The 17,729-nt window shown below is 41.2% G+C and overlaps 1 protein-coding gene across 2 annotated transcripts in view; it reads left to right on the top strand.

Annotated features, from left to right (window-relative positions):
* The window catches only part of rbm25b (RNA binding motif protein 25b), a 103,708-nt gene that overhangs the window by 72,128 nt on the left and 13,851 nt on the right, over positions 1-17,729 (top strand). For both annotated transcript variants that reach the window (XM_060828703.1, XM_060828704.1), the window contains exons 9-14: positions 5,922-6,005; positions 8,559-8,911; positions 9,482-9,596; positions 11,640-11,729; positions 16,017-16,090; positions 16,178-16,328. In XM_060828703.1, the coding sequence (XP_060684686.1) occupies positions 5,922-6,005; positions 8,559-8,911; positions 9,482-9,596; positions 11,640-11,729; positions 16,017-16,090; positions 16,178-16,328 (867 nt within the window). The remainder of the gene's footprint in view (positions 1-5,921; positions 6,006-8,558; positions 8,912-9,481; positions 9,597-11,639; positions 11,730-16,016; positions 16,091-16,177; positions 16,329-17,729) is intronic.

The following is a 17,729-nucleotide window of genomic DNA, read 5'->3' on the forward strand; positions in this document are numbered from 1 at the left end:
CTAACCTGTCCAGGTCACCCTGTAATCTGCTAACATCCTCCTCACATTTCACCCTGCCACCCAGATTAGTATCATCAGCAAATTTGCTAATGTTATTACTAATACCATCGTCTATATCATTAATATATATTGTAAAAAGCTGTGGTCCCAGCACTGATCCCTGCGGTACCCCACTGGTCACTGCCTGCCATTCCGAAATGGAGCCATTTATCACTACTTTTTGTTTCCTATCAGCCAACCAACTTTCAATCCAAGTTAGTACCTTGCCCCCAATACCATGCACCCTAATTTTGCTCACTAACCACCTATGTGAGACTTTATCAAAAGCTTTCTGGAAGTCCAGGTACACTACATCTACTGGATCTCCCTCATCCATCTTCAGAGTTACATCCTCAAAAAATTTCAGAAGATTAGTCAAGCATGATTTCCCCTTCATAAATCCATGCTGACTCTGACCTATCCTGTTACTACTATCCAGATGTGTCGTAATTTCATCTTTTATAATAGACTCCAGCATCTTTCCCACCACTGAGGTCAGACTAACTGGTCTATAATTTCCTGCTTTCTCTCTCCCACCTTTCTTAAAAAGTGGTACAACATTAGCCACCCTCCAATCCGCAGGAACTGATCCTGAATCTATCGAACTCTGGAAAATAGTCACCAACGCATTCATGCTTTCTCGAGCCACCTCCTTCATGAGGTTTTGCAAGCAAAGTGCTCCCCTATTTATTCTTCAAACACCTGCAAAATTTCCTATAGTGTTCAGGGATGAGTAGAGTAGATTAGACTAGATTAGATTTGATTCCGTACAGTGTGGAAACAGGCCCTTCAGACCAACAAGTCTTCACTGACCCTCCGAAGAGAAATCTACCCAGACCCATTCCCCTACCCTATACCCTATACCCTGACTAATGCACCTAACAATATGGGCGATTGAGCATGACCAATTAACCTAACCTGTACATCTTTGGACTGTGGGAGGAAACCCATGCAGAGATTGTAGGTCAAGTGCATTAGTTAGTGGAGATGTAGAGTAATCGTGTTGGGGAATGATTTGTGTGGGACATTCTTCAGAGGGTTAGTGTCACAATTTGGAGGTGCCGTTGTTGGACTGGGGTGTACAAAGTTGAAAATAACACAACGCCAGGTTGTAGCCCAACAGGTTTATTTGGAAGCACTAGCTTTCGGAGCACTGCTCCTTCATTGGGCGGTTGTACGGTATAATATCGTAAAACACAGACTTTATAGACAGGTTAGGGCTGTTGGGCCTAATGACCTGTTTCCACACTGTAGGGATTCTATGAAAATAATTGTTTTGCATTGACTTGCAGACAGGCAAGTGTTAGTATCAGAAACCAGTTGAAGTGAGTTTAATTGTGGATTTAGGAAGGCTAAAAGGAGCCATGAAATATCTCTAGCAAACAAGATCAAGGAGAATTACAAGGGTTTTAATGCATACTTTAGAAAGAGGGTAGCAAAGGATAGAGCAGATCTTTCAAGGACAATGGAGTGGAAGCTTTGGAAAGGGTGCAGAAGAGATTTACTAGTATGTTGCCAGGTATGAGGAAAGTCTTGTGAGGAAAGGCTGAGGGACTTGATGCTGTTTTCGTTGGAAAAAAGAAGGTTGAGAGGTGACTTAATTGAGACATGTAAGATAATCAGAGGGTTAGATAGGGTGGTCATTGAGAGCCTTTATCCTCGGATAGTGATGGCTAGCATGAGGGTTCATAGCTTTAAATTGAGGGGTGATAGATGTAGGACAAATGTCAGAAGTAGTATGAGCATGGACCATATTGTTTGCACCAGTAGTAGACACATGAACATTGTGGGCATTTAGATGGTTATTGGATAAACATATGGATGAAAATGGAATAATATAGACTTGGAATGTTGCACCAAGCTGTGGAACCATCAAGCGCTGAAGGGCCTGAACTGCACTGTAATGTTCTATGCTATGTGTGAAGTGACAAGAGGTGGGAAAGATCCTTAATGAGTACTTTCTATCTGTATTCACCAAGGAGAAGGTCATGACTGATGTTGAGGTCAGGGAGGAGTGTATGTATACTCAAGAGAATGTCAATATGTTAAAGGAGGAAGTTTGGGTATTCTAAATTGCATTAATGTAGACAAGTCCTCAGGGCCAGATGGGATCTAACCCTGGCTATTGCGAGAAACAAGGGAAGAAATAGCTCGGGCAAGAGCAGATATCTTCACATCCTCTTTGACCACAGGTGATGTTATAAAGGGATGGAGATTAGCTAACGTTTTCCCTCGTTTAAGAAAGGAAGCAGAGATAATCCAGAAAATTATATGCCGGTGAGCCTGACATCTGTAGGGGGGGGGGGGGGGGGAGCTCTTGGAAAAGATACTGAGGGACAAGAAAATATACTAGTGACAGGTAGCCTGGTTTTGTATGGGCAAGGTCATGTCTCACCAATCTGATGGAATTTTTTGAAGAGGTGACAAAGATAATTGATGCGGGAATGGCTGTGAATGTAGTTTTAGTCCCACAAAGCAGATTGGTGCAAAAGCTAAAATCACAGATTCAGGTAAGACTGATTAGATGGATACAAAACTGGCTTGGTCATCGCAAACAGAAGGAAGTGGTGGAAGGGTGTTTTTTCAGAATGGAGACCAGCATATAGTAGTGTTCCAAAGGGATCGGTCTTGGGTTGTTTGTACATGATCTGGAGGAAAGTGTGGGTGGTCTGATTAAATGTGCAGACTACACAAAGTTTGGAGAAGTTGCTGCTGATAGTGCAAGAATTGTGAATGGATATAACAGGATTAGCGACTTATGCGCACAAATGGCAGATGGAGTTTAATCCAGACAAATGAGAGGTGTATTTTGGAGGATCAAATTTAGGTGTGAAATGTACTGTAAATGGCAGAATCGTTAGGAACGTTCGCACACAGATGGATCTGGGTGTGTAGGTCCACATTTTCCTGGAAGTGGCAATTTAGATTAGATTAGATACAGTGGTGGAAGCAGGCCCTTCGTCCCAACAAGTCCACACCGACCCGTTGAAGCGCAACCCACCCAGACCCCATTCTCCTACATTTACTTCTTCACCTAACACTACTGGCAATATAGCTCGACCAATTCACCTAACCTGCACATTTTTGGACTGGGGAAGAAACCGGAGCACCCGGAGAAACCCCCGCAGACATGGGGAGAATGTGCAAACTCCCCACAGTCGCCTGAGGCCGGAATTGAGGTGACAAAGTTGATTAAGAAGGTATATGGTATGCTTGTCTCCATGCGTCAAGGCACGGAGTACAACAGTAGGCAAACCATGTTGCAGCTACATAAAACTCTTGTTGGGCCGCATTTGGAGTGTTGTGTGCAGTTTTAATTGCCAGATTACCAGGAGGACCTGGAAGCTTTGGACAGAGTGCAGAGAAGGTTCACAAGATTGTTGCCTGATCTCGAGGGCATTGGCTATGAGGAAAGGTTAAAAAGACTAATTGATTGTTTACATTGGAAAAACAGCAGCTGAGAAGAGACCTGATAGGGGTCTACAAATTGAGAGGCATAGCTCGGATAGATAGTCAGAGGGTTTTTCCCAAGGTTGGAGTTTCAATCATAAGGGAGCACATATTCAGGGTGAGGAGGGGCAAGTTTAAGGGATGTATTAGGAAAGTTTTTCATGCACAGTAGTAGTAGCCTGGAATGCACTGCTAGAAGAAGTGGTGGAAGGTGGCAAATTTGGCAACATTTAAGAGGCATCTGATAGTTACGTAGGGAGAGAATAGAGGGATACAGGCCGAATAGGGGCAGAAGGTTTGTTTTTTAGTTTAGGGCACGATGATCAGCATTGGCCTGAAGGGCCGAAAGGCCTGTTCCTGAGCTGTGCTTCTCTTTTGTTCTCTTTTGAATTTGCCTGACATTGTTTCCCTGTGACAATGTTTTCTTGCTATTTTGATGTGGCAACTGTGGAACTATGAATAGAAGAATAGAGAAAGGTTATTGTTCCAGTGCAAATTGTTCCATTTGTGCTCCCAGTGAGTTTGTGTCAGATTTGTTCTGATTTTTACTGTTTGACTAGTGTTAATGAGATAAAGCCAAAAGGTAGGTACAATCTGAAAGTCATTTTAAATTGATATTTTCTCAATTCCGGAGGTAAACTCTCTTTCAACATCCTTGATGTTAGAATTGTTTTGGAAATCTGGTGCATTCTACTGCTATTGCCATTCTAACATAGACCAGCGCAAGTTTGGTAAAGATTGAATTCCGTACTCTGCTCTCACTCCTGTGTCACAGCATCCGATCTCCTAACATGCATTTGAAATAACTGTGTTGGTGCTTCATCATGGAATCTGTTCTTGGTGATACTGTGTTTTAAACCAGCGCGTATATCAAATATATTCTAATGTCACCTTTAATTATATTAGTAAGTAATCTTTTTGTTTAAATAGATTAAACCATAGTCTTGTCTGCCTTCCTGCATAAATATTAATGACTACTGAATATTATTCAAAAAGTGGTGATAATTGTTTATAATCTTATGTTGCTGCTTTTTGTGTGAGTTGAAAAATGTGTTGCTGGAAAAGCGCAGCAGGACAGGCAGCATCCAAGGAGCAGGAGAATCGACGTATAGGGCATACGCCCTTCTTCAGGAATGAGGAAAGTGTGCCAAGCAGGCTAAGATAAAAGGTAGGGAGGAGGGACTTGGGAGAGGGGCGTTGGGAATGCGATAGGTGGAAGGAGGTTAAGGTGAGGGTGATGGGCCAAAGAAGGGGTGGGGATGGAGAGGTCGGGAAGAAGATTGCAGGTCAAGAAGGCGAGGGAGGGGATAAGGTGGGGGAGGGGAAATGAGGAAGCTGGAGAAATCTGCATTCACCCCTTGTAGTTCAGCCACCGGGCGGTTGGGTTGGTTGGTGCGGGTGTCCCAGGGGTGTTTTCTGAAACATTCTGCAAAAAGGCAGCCTGTAGAGGAGGCCACATCGGGTGCAGCGGATGCAGTAAATGTGTGTGGAGGATCCCAAGGGATCCTTCCATATCTGTCACAAATTCACCTGCACATCCACACACACCATTTACTGCATCCGCTGCAGCCTCCTCTACTTTGGGGAGACAGGCCGCCTACTTGCGGAACGATTTAACTCCCCCTCCCACTCCACCAAGGACATGCGTGTCCTTGGCCGCCTCCATCGCCAGACCATGGCAACACGACACCTAGAGGAAGAGCGCCTCATCTTCCGCTTAGGAACCCTCTAACCACAAGGGATGAATGCAGATTTCTCCAGCTTCCTCATTTCCCCTCACCCCACCTTATCTCAATCCCAACCCTCAGACTCAGCACCGCCTTCTTGACCTGCAATTTTCTTCCTAACCTCTCCGCCCTCACGCCTTCTCCGGCCTATCACCCTCGCCTTAACCTCCTTCCACCTATCGCATTCCCAGCGCCCCACCCCCAAGTCCCTCCTCCCTACCTTTTATCTTAGCCTGCTTGGCACACCTTCCTCGTCCCTGAAGAAGGGCTTATGCCCGAAATGTTGATTCTCCTACTCCTTGGATGCTGCCTGACCTGCTGCGCTTTTTCAGCTCTGATCTCTAGCATCTGCAGTCTTCACTTTCTCCTGCTATTTTTGTGAGCTTGCTTTGATACCTCTGTTGTCCCTACTTTCTAAGCAAACTTCAGAAGGACATCATTAATTGTCAAGCATTTGATCGCATCCCAAGGTCTTGAAAGATACTACATAATTTGAAGTGTATCTTTATTTTCTTGATCCAGAAAATTTGCTTGATTGTCTGTTCTTTCCATATCCGGTGAAGGATCCCTCCCTCAAACTTACACTGAATCTTTATCCTTATGGATGTCATGTTGTTAGTGTCCTACATTTTTTTATTTCAAATGTATCACTGGCATAATAAAGAGAACAATATATTTTGGTGACAGCCATGTTTTATTCTTCAGGATGACATAAGTGCAATGGAGATGGAAGAGGATAAAAGAGACCTAATTTCTCGAGAAATTAGCAAATTCAGAGATACTCACAAGGTAGTACCATACTTCACTATTTCTACAAATGTGAGCACAAAAACTACACATACTTGCACTTTTTTTTTAGAAAGCTGATAGTTCATTAGTTGCTGAAACTAATTCTTAGTTTAATTGAAGCAATCAGAATTTTACCTTTGCAACCTTATTTTTTTGGATGGATGTTACATTTGGCCCACTTTAACTTTGAATTACAAGGCAGTAGACAATAAATTAAACCATGATCAATACTTGCACGTATAATCTGATTTTTTTTCTTTCAGAAATACTAGAAATCAGTTCTTTGGGGGGTGGGGAAGTGGGTGGGTGCTAAATTTCTCATGTTTTATTTAGTCAGTATTAGTTTGAGTATCATTTGATAGACTAGTGGTTAATTGTGTCTTTTAATACATTGAGTTTACTATTGCTTCTAGTGCATTTAGTAACCAAACTTCATACTACAAGAGTCAAATCTAGAAATTGTTAAGTTAAAGAAAATTTGGGAAGGGAGAGTAAAGTATAGAGTCCTGCCCAAAAGTTGGCTAGTGGAAAAGTTAGTGGTGTTATGTAGTACTTTTGAATTGTAGGCATATATTTGAATATTGAAGCAGCAGCTAGGGCAAGGGGAAATCCAAAACAGGTACCATATAACATGCATGGAATAATGTACATGCCCTTAAAGCTAATCTATTCATTGACCCCCACCATTATGATAGAGATCATATGGTGACTAAAGCAAGATGAACTCAGAACTTGTGAAAATGCATGGATAGGATGTAAGTATGAGCTTCAGTTTCTTTTTTATAAAATTCATGGATGCCCCCTTAGAAATATGCAAAGGTGTAACTGGTCATTCCTTAAAGTCTAGTTAATTACAATCATCTTGAAAAAGCTCTTTATTTCAGTGCTTGCAGTTTAATGCAATCATTTTGAATATTGGGATGTTTTAATACTTGCACAGTCAACCTTTGCATGTTTTGATTCTTTTATATTGTAATGTATTTGCTGCAGTCTTTTAGACTGTTGCTGTCAGATGTTCAGTTTAACAGGGGGTGTCCATTTAGAGCACTGATGAGTCTGAAGAATATGAGGTAAGACCCAATCAGCTTATCTTTGCCCTTTACCCTTTCCTTTGCCATTATTTTGCATTTGCTGTGTCAAAATCATAGATGTTTTAAATGTTTACATTTAAACTGCTTCCTTTATAACCACAATAATTTCTCATAAGAGGCCACATTAATGTTGAAGCAACTTTGATCTTTTGTAGTATAAAACAAAAATTAGTTAAGTTAATCGTAATTTCTTTTACTAGTTTAAATGAAAATTGAAGGATTATTACATGCATTGAAAACCCGAGGAATTTAACAAAATATTCAAAGGTATGGAGAGCTAGAGCTTGAAGCCCGCCTTTTTATATTTCTTTATCCTAGTAAAATCTACTCAGCTAAGAGGGATATCAGAGTTTTGTAAGTATGTAGCAGAATATATTGTTACTTGACACCAAAATATTAGCATTTAGTAAAATGCAGAGGTAAGTTCATATAAATCGGAATATTTTGTTGCACTTGAATTAATTGCCCATCACATCTAGGAATAGCCCCTTGTAATTTTGTGTTGCTTTTATCACAATATTCCTGCATGTTTGTGCTTTCTGAATGGGTGGTATTGTTTAATTTAATGCATCAATTGCGTTAACGATTTCGAATAATCCAAGTTGAAAGTTAACAGCATCAATATTTGCCCTAATCCTTTGCATCGTCATAATTTAGCGTAGGCTAGATTGTCCTTCTACACTTAATTAATTTTTAGTCTTTGTTAAACGTATTTTTGCATCGCTTTCAACATTAATTATAGCGGTTACATCAGTATATCCAGCAATGGGTAGTGGTGATTTTATTGAAGTGCTTTGGCACTGCCCAGTGGTGGTTGGATAAATTGATGTATCGTAAAAGCTTTCTTTTCACGATTGTCTGCTGATTTGCGAGTCATTGGTGACCAATCAACAGCAAGAGCCTTGAGGTAAGAATTTGTGTTTACAATTATTTAATACTTTTGAATTGTTGGATATTGACATTTTAAAAAGTTTGTCATGTTTAATAATGCGAGAGAAATGATATATTGTATGTAACAAAATTTGTTAAAGTTGATTCTTTTAAAGCATCGGCATCTGCTGGTGCTGACAGCTTGGTCGTTCTATTACTTGTGAACAATTTACTTGCTCTTCCCAGACACATAGCTTATAGGCAATGTTAATCCAGTCTTGACGGTTCAAGTCCTAGCAGACCACTGTAAGTCAAATCACTTCCAAGGATGGATTGTAGTCTGTTGATGTTTCCATTTACTTGTAGGAATTCTGGACTGTAAAGTTATAGTTAAAATATAAATGTTTTATCAGTATTGTAATTGATCATCTAAACTGTACCATGCCTTCCTAAATTTAGCAGGTTCTATCAACTTGCATTTTGTGTGTTCAATAAGTATGATTTTGTGATTCATGTACTCTTCTTTAAAGCATTGTAATTCATATTTTAAATGTTCCCTCTAATGGGTAAGAATTGTTTTGTTAATTTTTAGAAGCTAGAAGAAGAAAAGGGAAGAAGGGAAAAAGAAAGACAAGAAGTTGAAAAAGAAAGAAGAGACCGAGAAAAAGAACGTGAACGCGAAAGAGAAAGGCGCGAGAGAGAGAAAGAACGTGAGAAAGAAAAGGAGAGGGAGCGAGAACGTGAACGTGAACGTGAAAGAGAGAGAGAGCGTGAACGGGAAAGAGAGCGGGAACGAGATAGAGACCGTGACCGTGACCGTGATCGTGATCGTGAAAGAACTAAGGACAAGGAAAGGGAGCGAGACCGCGAAAGAGAGCGAGAACGGGATAAAGAAAGAGAAAGAAGCCGGGATCGGGAAAGAAGCAAGGATCGTAGTAGATCTAGGTTTGCACTGCTTTTTTGGGAAATTAGTTAACTGTAGAAATTTTCTTTTCCAGTTCTTGTAATTATTTTGCTTACCCTTATCTCTGATGTAATTGTTGGCCTATTCCTGTCCTGCTTCTTTTATTCTTATGTTTCTGATTAAGATATAATTCCGTGGGCACCAGTCATCGTCCAGTACTTTCTCCATATAATTGCTGTAAAGTTTACCAGATTTTCTTGGGAGATTTGTAAGTAATGTGGGAGCAAGTTCATGTTGTGCAGACAAGCTGTATCATTGGATATACCAGTAAAACCTCAGGGGGGATGAAGGGGAAACGAGAAGCTTGTCTGGACTTAGTTGGGTTTTCCTTCCTGCTGTTTATAATTTCATGCTGTTTGTCATCTCCTGTAATGAATGTTTCAGGTTTTTTGACCATGAGGGCTGTCAAAAGAGCTCTGTTTTATTATCATAATATTTTAAAGGAGAGCCTGCTTAGTTGCTTATATTAGAATCATAGTTTCATAGAATACAGTCGAGCCATTCACTTATCGAATCTGTACAGCCAAAACTGTTTTCATTGATGTTTGCAGAGAGAAAAGTCGAGAAAAGGAGAAGAAAAGGGACCGAGAAGAAGATGAGGAAGAAATGTATGAACGTCGGAAACTCGAACGGAAGCTTCGTGAGAAGGAGAACGCTTACCAAGAGGTAACTTTTGAAAGGCCAAAAGAAGTCTTTTGTGAAAATTACAAATTGGCCTTAGTGTAGTAAAAATTTAGATTTTAAGCGAAATTGTAGGAATAATCAGAAAGCTGGAGGGAGAAACTGAGCGAGTTCCAAATCTGTAATGACTCCTCAATCTTCAAATCTGTTTCTCTCACCACATAGGCTGCTGGACCTGCTGGGCTTCTCCAGCATTATATTTATTTCAGATTTTCAGTATACATAGTAGTTTTCCTTCGTTTGAGTGTTGGGTTTGCGTTGTTTGGTTGTGCTGTATTGGATCTTGGAAATAGTTGGTTTTCTTGGAGTCATCCTCTATCCCAGAACAGAACAAAAGTTGACACACAATGCCGACCCTTTTCTTCAATTTTGCATTCCTGGTTTGTTTCTGCCGAAGCATGGCTGAGTCAGTTAAGGATATGTACAGCATGCTGAAACACACTTGCCTTACACCAATTAAGTTCATCATCACATAGCGTAAAAGAAGCCCTTTGGCCTATGGAGTCTGCATCGACATATTAGCACTTAACCTTCAATCTAATCCCATTTACCATACTGGCTCATAACAATGTACCAATTGCTCATCCAGATACCTTTTTAAGAGATATGAGGCAACTTGCCTCTATCATCCTTCCAGGCAGCGCATTTCAGACTGTCACTATCTTCTGGGTAAAAAGATTATGCCTTATATCTGCCCACTAAAGTTTCACCCCTTACCTTGAACCCTCTTGACTGACCCTTCAACTAAGGGAAACAGCTGCTCCTTATCCACTCTGTCCATGCCCCTCATAATCTTGTACACATCAGATTGCCCCTTAATCTGCTCTGCTCAAATGAAAACAACCCAAGCCTATTCCATTTTTCCTCTCCTGTGCAATCACAGTATTCCTGTAATTGGTGACCAGGATTGCATATAGTACTCCTATTGTGGTCTTGCCAAAGTTCGATGCAACTCCAACATGACTTCCTGGATTTTGTGATCTGTGCCTCGATTGAAGGAGGCAAGTATCCCATATGCCTTTTTCACCACCCTCCTAACATGCCCTTCCACCTTCAGATCTATGGACAAACAAGTCAAGGTCCCTTTGTTCCATAGTATTTCCTGGTGTCATGGCTGTTCATTGAAGACACTCAACCTCACTTAAGTATCTGAACTACCTCTGTCTGCAAGCATACTAGGGCTACACCAACCCCTTCCTCCAACCAACCCCAGTCATAGAGATGTACAGCACGGAAATAGACCCTTCGGTCCAACTCATCCATGCTGACCAGATATTATGTTAATTAGTAACAGGTAACCCAGCACAGAACCCTGTGGTATGCTACTGGTTTTCAGTCACAAAAACAGCCTTCTGTCATCATCCTCTGTTTCCTACCACTGAGCCAATTTTGAATCCACTTAATCAGGTCACCCTGTATTTTATGTGAACTTGCCTTTTTGAAAAGTCTCCTGTGTGAGACCTAGCTGAATTCTATATAAACTACATCAACTGCACTATCCTCATCTACATGCCTGTTCACCTCAAAAAATTCAATCAAATTTGTTAGGTCTGACTTCTCCCTGACGAAGCTGTGATTGTCTATGGTGCGCTGGCTTGTTACTCCTTTCTGTCACCCTAGCTGAAACGTGTTGGGCACTTTTTGATGCTCCCTCCAAGGTGTTGTCCTTCTTTACTACACGAACTATCTCTTTAACTAATAATACAATAATACAATGACCCCTCTTCTTTTTTTTTCCTTCCTCTTTTGTCTTGTCTGTAGATTCTGAAATGTTGAGTTGCCAATCCAGCCCCTCCTTCAACCACATCTCTGTTACTACCATATCTCACTTCCGTGCATCAGTCATCACCCTTAACTCAGCCATTTTACCTGTGATACTCCTGGCATTAAAGTCAAGACTATCCAGTCTTGCATTATTCCCTTGAAAATTAATTTAGCTGCACTCCCTCTGACTTGATTGTTTTACAGTATGAGTTCTGAACTTTACTGTTTCAAGCTATTTTAATTATTTTTGGCTTTTTGATTCAGCGTCTTAAAAATTGGGAAATAAGGGAGCGGAAGAAAGCAAGAGACTATGAGAAAGAAGCTGAACGGGAGGAAGAAAGAAGGCGAGAAATGGTAAGTGTGATGTGGGAGTAGCGAGAGAATGAAAGGGATCAGGTTATTGACATCATATGACCTCACTTCTCTGCTCAAAAATGATTCTATTTCTGTCCTTGATTTGGCGCTCAGTCCCTGTGACAGAGCCCCACCACTAGTTTAGAAATATTGTGCAAATGATGCCAAACTGGACCAAATGGGGCAGCAATCTTCAAGTTAATGGAGAATAAAAAAGTGATGTGAGCAGGTGATAGTGGACACTGACTACCTTTTAGTGAGTACAACAAGCAAGGAGTCAAAAAAATGTGCTGGAATTGGGCAGCAGATGACAAAACAATTGTAATGTGTTTTAAAGGATTTAAAGGATTACAGGGCGATGAGGGAAATATCTGGAAATGTGGATGTTAGGATTGGGAGTGCATGTACAGTAATAATGAGCAAAGGGGTAGAGTGATTGTTAGGCCTTCACGTACAAAGAAATCCAGGTTTTAATACTGAATGTCTTCCTGACAGACCATGCTGCAAGTTGTCCTTCCCAAAATGAAAGGGAAATCATAGAATTCCTGCCGTGTGCAAACAGACCATGTGACCCCAACAAGTCCACACTGACCCATTTCTCTACTCTCTTACTGTACATTAACCCTTGACTAATGCACCTAACCTCCACATCCCTGAACACTATGGGCAATTTAGCATGGCCAATTCATATAATCTGCGCATCTTTGGATTGTGAGAGGAAACCAGAGCACCGAGAGGAAACCCACACAGTCGCGGGGAAAATGTGCATACTTCACACAGACAGTTACCTGAGACCAGAATCGACGAGTCCTTGGCACTGTGAGGCAGCAGTGCTAACCACTCGCCACCGTGCTGCAGGATGCAGATAAAAATTAAGTGAAGTGCAGGTCACAGAATCACAAATCGAGAGTGAAGCAAAAATCAGCAGCAAGTCTGAGAGATTGCAAGAAAAATCAGTGAATGGTTGTTATCACCCCACCCCCCAGCATTCAATCCTTGTTGTGTGGAGCATAACAATAGTGAGCAATTTTTGATTAGACTGTGCATGCTGACGTGATGCTGCGGATGTATGCTAAGCCAGAAACAAGCATGCACTCGATTTGAGACATCATATGTGAATACTACACAGCAATTTTATGGAGAATTTAGTAAGTTTGCAGATGACACCAAAATTGGAGGTATAGTGGACAGCAAAGACAATTACCTCATTACAACGGGATCTCGATCAGATGGGCCAAAGGGCTGAGGAGTGGCAGATGGAGTTTAATTTAGATAATTATGTTCGGAAAAGGCAATCTTAGGAGGGCTTATACACTGAATGGTAAGGTCCTAGGGAGTGTTGCTGAACAAAGAGACCTTGGAGTGCAGGTACATAGTTCCTTGAAAGTAGAGTCGCAGGTAGAAGGGATGGTGAAGAAGGCATTTGGTATGCTTTCCTTTATTGGTCAGAGTATTGAGTACAGGAGTTGGGACGTCTTGTTGTGGCTGTACAGGGCATTGGTTAGGTCACTGTTGGGATGTTGCGTGAAATCCTGGTCTCCTTCCTGTTGGAAGGATGTTGTGAAACTTGAAAGGGTTCAGAAAAGATTTTCAAGGATGTTGCCAGATTTGGAGAATTTGAGCTAAATGGAGAGGCCGAATAGGCTGGGGCTGTTTTCCCTGGAGCGTCGGAGGCTGAGGGGTGACTTCATAGAGGTTTACAGGATCATGAGGGGCATGGATAGGATAAATAGGCAAAGTCTTTTCCCTGGTGGAAGAGAGAGTGTCCAGTACCAGAGGGCATAGATTTAGGATGGGAAAGGGAAGATATAAAAGGGACCTAAGGGGCAGCTTTTTCACACAGAGGATGGTACTTGTATGGAATGAGGAGCCTGAGAAAGTGATGGGGTTTGGTACTATTGCAACATTTAAAAGTCATCTGGATGGGTATATGAATAGGAAGAGTTTTGAGGGATATGGGTCAAGTACAGGCAAATGAGACCAGATTAGGTTAGGATATCTGAGTGGCATAGATGATTTGGACCGAAGGATCTGTTTCCGTTCGTGGGTGGAGGGTGAAAGGAGGGTTTGGAACAGAATGATCGAAGTGGGGGAGGCCATTTCCTGGCGCATTATCTACAGCAATGCTGCTGCTGATCAGAACCTACTTGTCAACCAATAAGGCACCTCATCTCATGCAGTATACATTGGTATTCCCTTTGAGATTTGGTATTCTTGTGATTTTGTTCTGCTGAGTGCAAAGTGAAAGGTTTGATGGAACTTTTTTCATCCGTAACTCACGTCCTGTTCTATCAAGTGACTACAAATATTAAGTGTTTGTAATCTTAGAACTGCTTATGGTGTGTGCATGTTACACTTTCAATGCTGTTAGCTGGAGTCTTTGTGCAAAAAGAATAAACAAATTCAACTATTTGGCAGCAATTTTTGAGCTGTGCAAGTGAATTTACAGTAGCTGCTAGTACATGGTTAGGCAGGGAGTTTTTTCAAATTTTCATTCTGTAGTATCAACAACCAAACCCCTCTTTCCCTAAAGCACAGTCCAAAACCCCAGTTCAAAAAGCCAGCTCCTCCCACTCTGTCTGTTTGACCATCATCTTCCTTTCCAGGCTTTTATTACCAACTCCCAGATACAGACCTTGTCAATGGTCAAAGATCTATCTGGTTAATCATACTGTTTTTCTCTGGTGTCAAAGAATCTGCTACATTTTTTTGATCACGAATCAACCAACAATTAACTTGTGGGCCGGGCTTCTCAAACAAGCAGCAGTTTGTTTGTTTTTTTTAATAAAAACACGAGCTGCTACTCACAGTCCAAAGGTCATCTTCAGCTCTCAACTCTCAGCTCCAAACTAAGCTTGAGAAAAATATGAATCAAAAATAATGAACAATCAACCAAGTTTCTAACAAAAACCATTGGTAAGATGATTTATAGTTTGCTTACTATTATGAAATTGAGCCATTTAGAAAGAAATGATTTAGAGGTACTGATGTTGGACTGGGTGGACCAAAAAATCACCAGGTGATTTTTTTTTTTGGAGGTACTAGCTTTCCGAGCGCTGCTGCTTCATCAGGTGATTGTAGAACGGAATCATATGATACAGAATTTATAGCAACAGGATTGTAGTGTCATCGAATGTAATGTTAAACAAATTTAGCTTGAATCTTCCATGTTTGATCATGTTCGTTTCGGTTCCTTCATATGTAAATCCCAGAACTTTTTTAAAGTTAGATTCTCGAGGTAGCTTTTAACAATAGATGCCATCTCAGCTCAGATAATGCATTGAAAGTGTGAAGTTAAAGTCTGTCCATATCCCACTGTTAGGTCAGACTGATTCTATTTCTAAAGTGTAACTTAGAGAATTTTACATGGATTTATACAGTTTTGGAGCAAAATAAAATGTAATTCCGCAAGTTCAAATTCACCCCAAAAACTTGTACGTGTGCAAGCAGGGGAGACTGAGTGAGTATGTGGGTGTGTACTGGGGTATAAGCCTGTAAAAGGGTGGGTATGAGTGTGTGGGGTGCATGTGTGAGCATATGAGTGGATGCTACGTGGTGTGTACAGTGCAGCGGGGTCACCTGTCGTGCAATGAGAATCTAAGGTACCGGTTGAGGTAGCAAGCTGGAACTGACGGTCAATGAAGTGAACGTCCTACCCCATTCCAATGAGGGCATCCATGACTACTTCCAAGTGTCCATCTCATTCCTCATCTCAGCAGATCCTGTGTATACATAGTGCTTGTTTGTAGGGAATGGCTGTTTTAATATGTTTAGGGTGGAAGCTAGAGAAGCATAGCATTGTGAGGTTATCCGTGGGTTTGCAGTAGAGTGAGGTGCACCTTCCCCCATGCCTCCCAGTCGGGGAACACATCAGCAGTCTGGAACGTTCAGCCTCGGACCTCCGGGGATAGGCAACAACACAGTGACCGAGCAGAGGCTGATAGCCAAGTTCGATACCTGTGGGGATGGCCTCAACTGGGGCCTTGGGTTCATATCAGGTTCATATCAGGTTCACTACAGGTGACCCCACTGCACTACCTGATGAACTCCCCTGCTGCTTGGATGTTGCCTGACTAGTGTGCTTTTCCAGCGCCACACTTTTTGACTCAGATATAAGTACTGCAGACGATGGACCAGACTATCAGAGTGCTGTTGTTCATAACACTGAAGTGCAGTGCTGGAATGGAGGAAGGAAATAATGCTGTTTTTAAAGTTAGAGGTTCGATTTTACTTGTTAAACATTAAAAACCATAAAAGTCTTGCTAATAATCGACTTTCACTGCATAGGCAAAAGAAGCAAAAAGACTGAAAGAGTTTTTGGAAGATTATGATGATGACAGAGATGATCCAAAGTATTACAGGTAATTTGAGGTCTTTCTGCAATACCTGTTTACAGTTTATTGTCATGTGCCTGTGTTCTATGAAATGATTTTCTTGTTTAACTTTAGAGGGAGCGCTTTGCAGAAGCGTCTGAGAGATCGAGAAAAAGAAATAGAAGCTGATGAAAGGGATCGCAAACGAGAGAAGGAGGAGCACGAGGAGATTCGGCAGCGTTTGCTGGCAGAAGGGCATCCTGACCCAGATGCAGAGCTTCAGAGGGTAGGTCATTGCATATCAGTCACTGCTTGATCTCATATATTCTTGAAGTGTAATTGTCAGTAATAATCGCAAATGACTGCGGACATGTCATTTTAATTAAGGTGTAAAACAGTAAAGCTCTAGTAGCCTTGCATTGTTTGGAATATTGATTTGAAAGCATACAAAGAAAGTGTACGCCATTCACCCCCTCAAGCTTGCTCCGCCATTGAACGAGGTCATGGCTAATCTGATTATAACCTTGAAATCCACATTCCTGCCCCTCCTGGATAATCTTTTGCCCTTTTGGTTAACAAGCATCTGTTTACCTCTTTACTTCCACCACTTCTTAGGAAGAGTTCCAAGGCGTATGATCTTCTGAGACAGAGAATTCTTTTAATCTATTTTAATTGGGTAGCCACTGATTTTAAAATAGCAGCCTCTAGTTCTAGATTCTCCCAGAACATCATGTGTGTTCTGTCAAGGTACCTCAGGATGTTGTATGCTTCAATCAAGTCAGCACTTAGTCAACTCAAACAGTTACAAGCGTAGCCTTTCTAATCCTTCCTATAATCCAACCTGCTGTTTCCAGGTATTCGTCCCATAAATCTTCTCTGAACTATCTTCAACTCGCTTGCAGATCCTTTAATTAAGGAGACCAATGCTCTTGTTGTGGTCTCTGTGTAGTATAACTGAAGCATAACCTTTTCACTGTCAAATTGTGACATTTCTTTAGTTTTGCTAATTGCTTGCTGTGCGTGCATGCTAATCTTTTTGGCTTTATGCATGAGAATACGCAGGTTCCTCTAAACTTTCAGCTTGCAATCTCTCACCATTTAGATACTATTCTTCCTGCCAAAATAGACAATTTTACATTTTATCATATTATAAAATGTGATAAAATGCCACCTTTACCCACTCATAACTTGTCTTTTTTCCTGAACTTTCCATTCCAGTACTTTCCAACTTATCGTATTGACATCAAATTTGGTTACCATAAGTTATGTTAAAAGTTGAGGTCCGAGCACTGATCTCTACAGCACGCCACTCTCTCCTCCCTGGTAGGCAGGTTTTTAAGTGGCAGAAGGGATGCAGCATGGGAAAGTGAGAGGCTATGCACTTCAGTAGAAAGAATAGAAGCGTAGACTATTTTCTTAATGGTGGAAGGCTTTAGAAATCTGAAACACAAAGGGACTTGGAAATCTGAAGTTCAGGATTTTTTTTAATATGGACATACAGGTACAATTGGTAGTTAGGAAGGCAAATGCAATGCTAGCATTGTTTCAAAAGGGATTGAGTACGTGGGCAAGCATACTGCTGAGGCTGTATATTGGGATGTCGTCAGAGCGCATTTAGAATATTGTGAGCAATATTGTGGCACCTTTTTTTTAAAAGAAATGTGTTGCCTTGGAGGAGTCAGCATAT

The sequence above is a fragment of the Hemiscyllium ocellatum genome, chromosome 8, assembly GCF_020745735.1.
Source record: "Hemiscyllium ocellatum isolate sHemOce1 chromosome 8, sHemOce1.pat.X.cur, whole genome shotgun sequence".
Taxonomy (NCBI): domain Eukaryota; kingdom Metazoa; phylum Chordata; class Chondrichthyes; order Orectolobiformes; family Hemiscylliidae; genus Hemiscyllium; species Hemiscyllium ocellatum.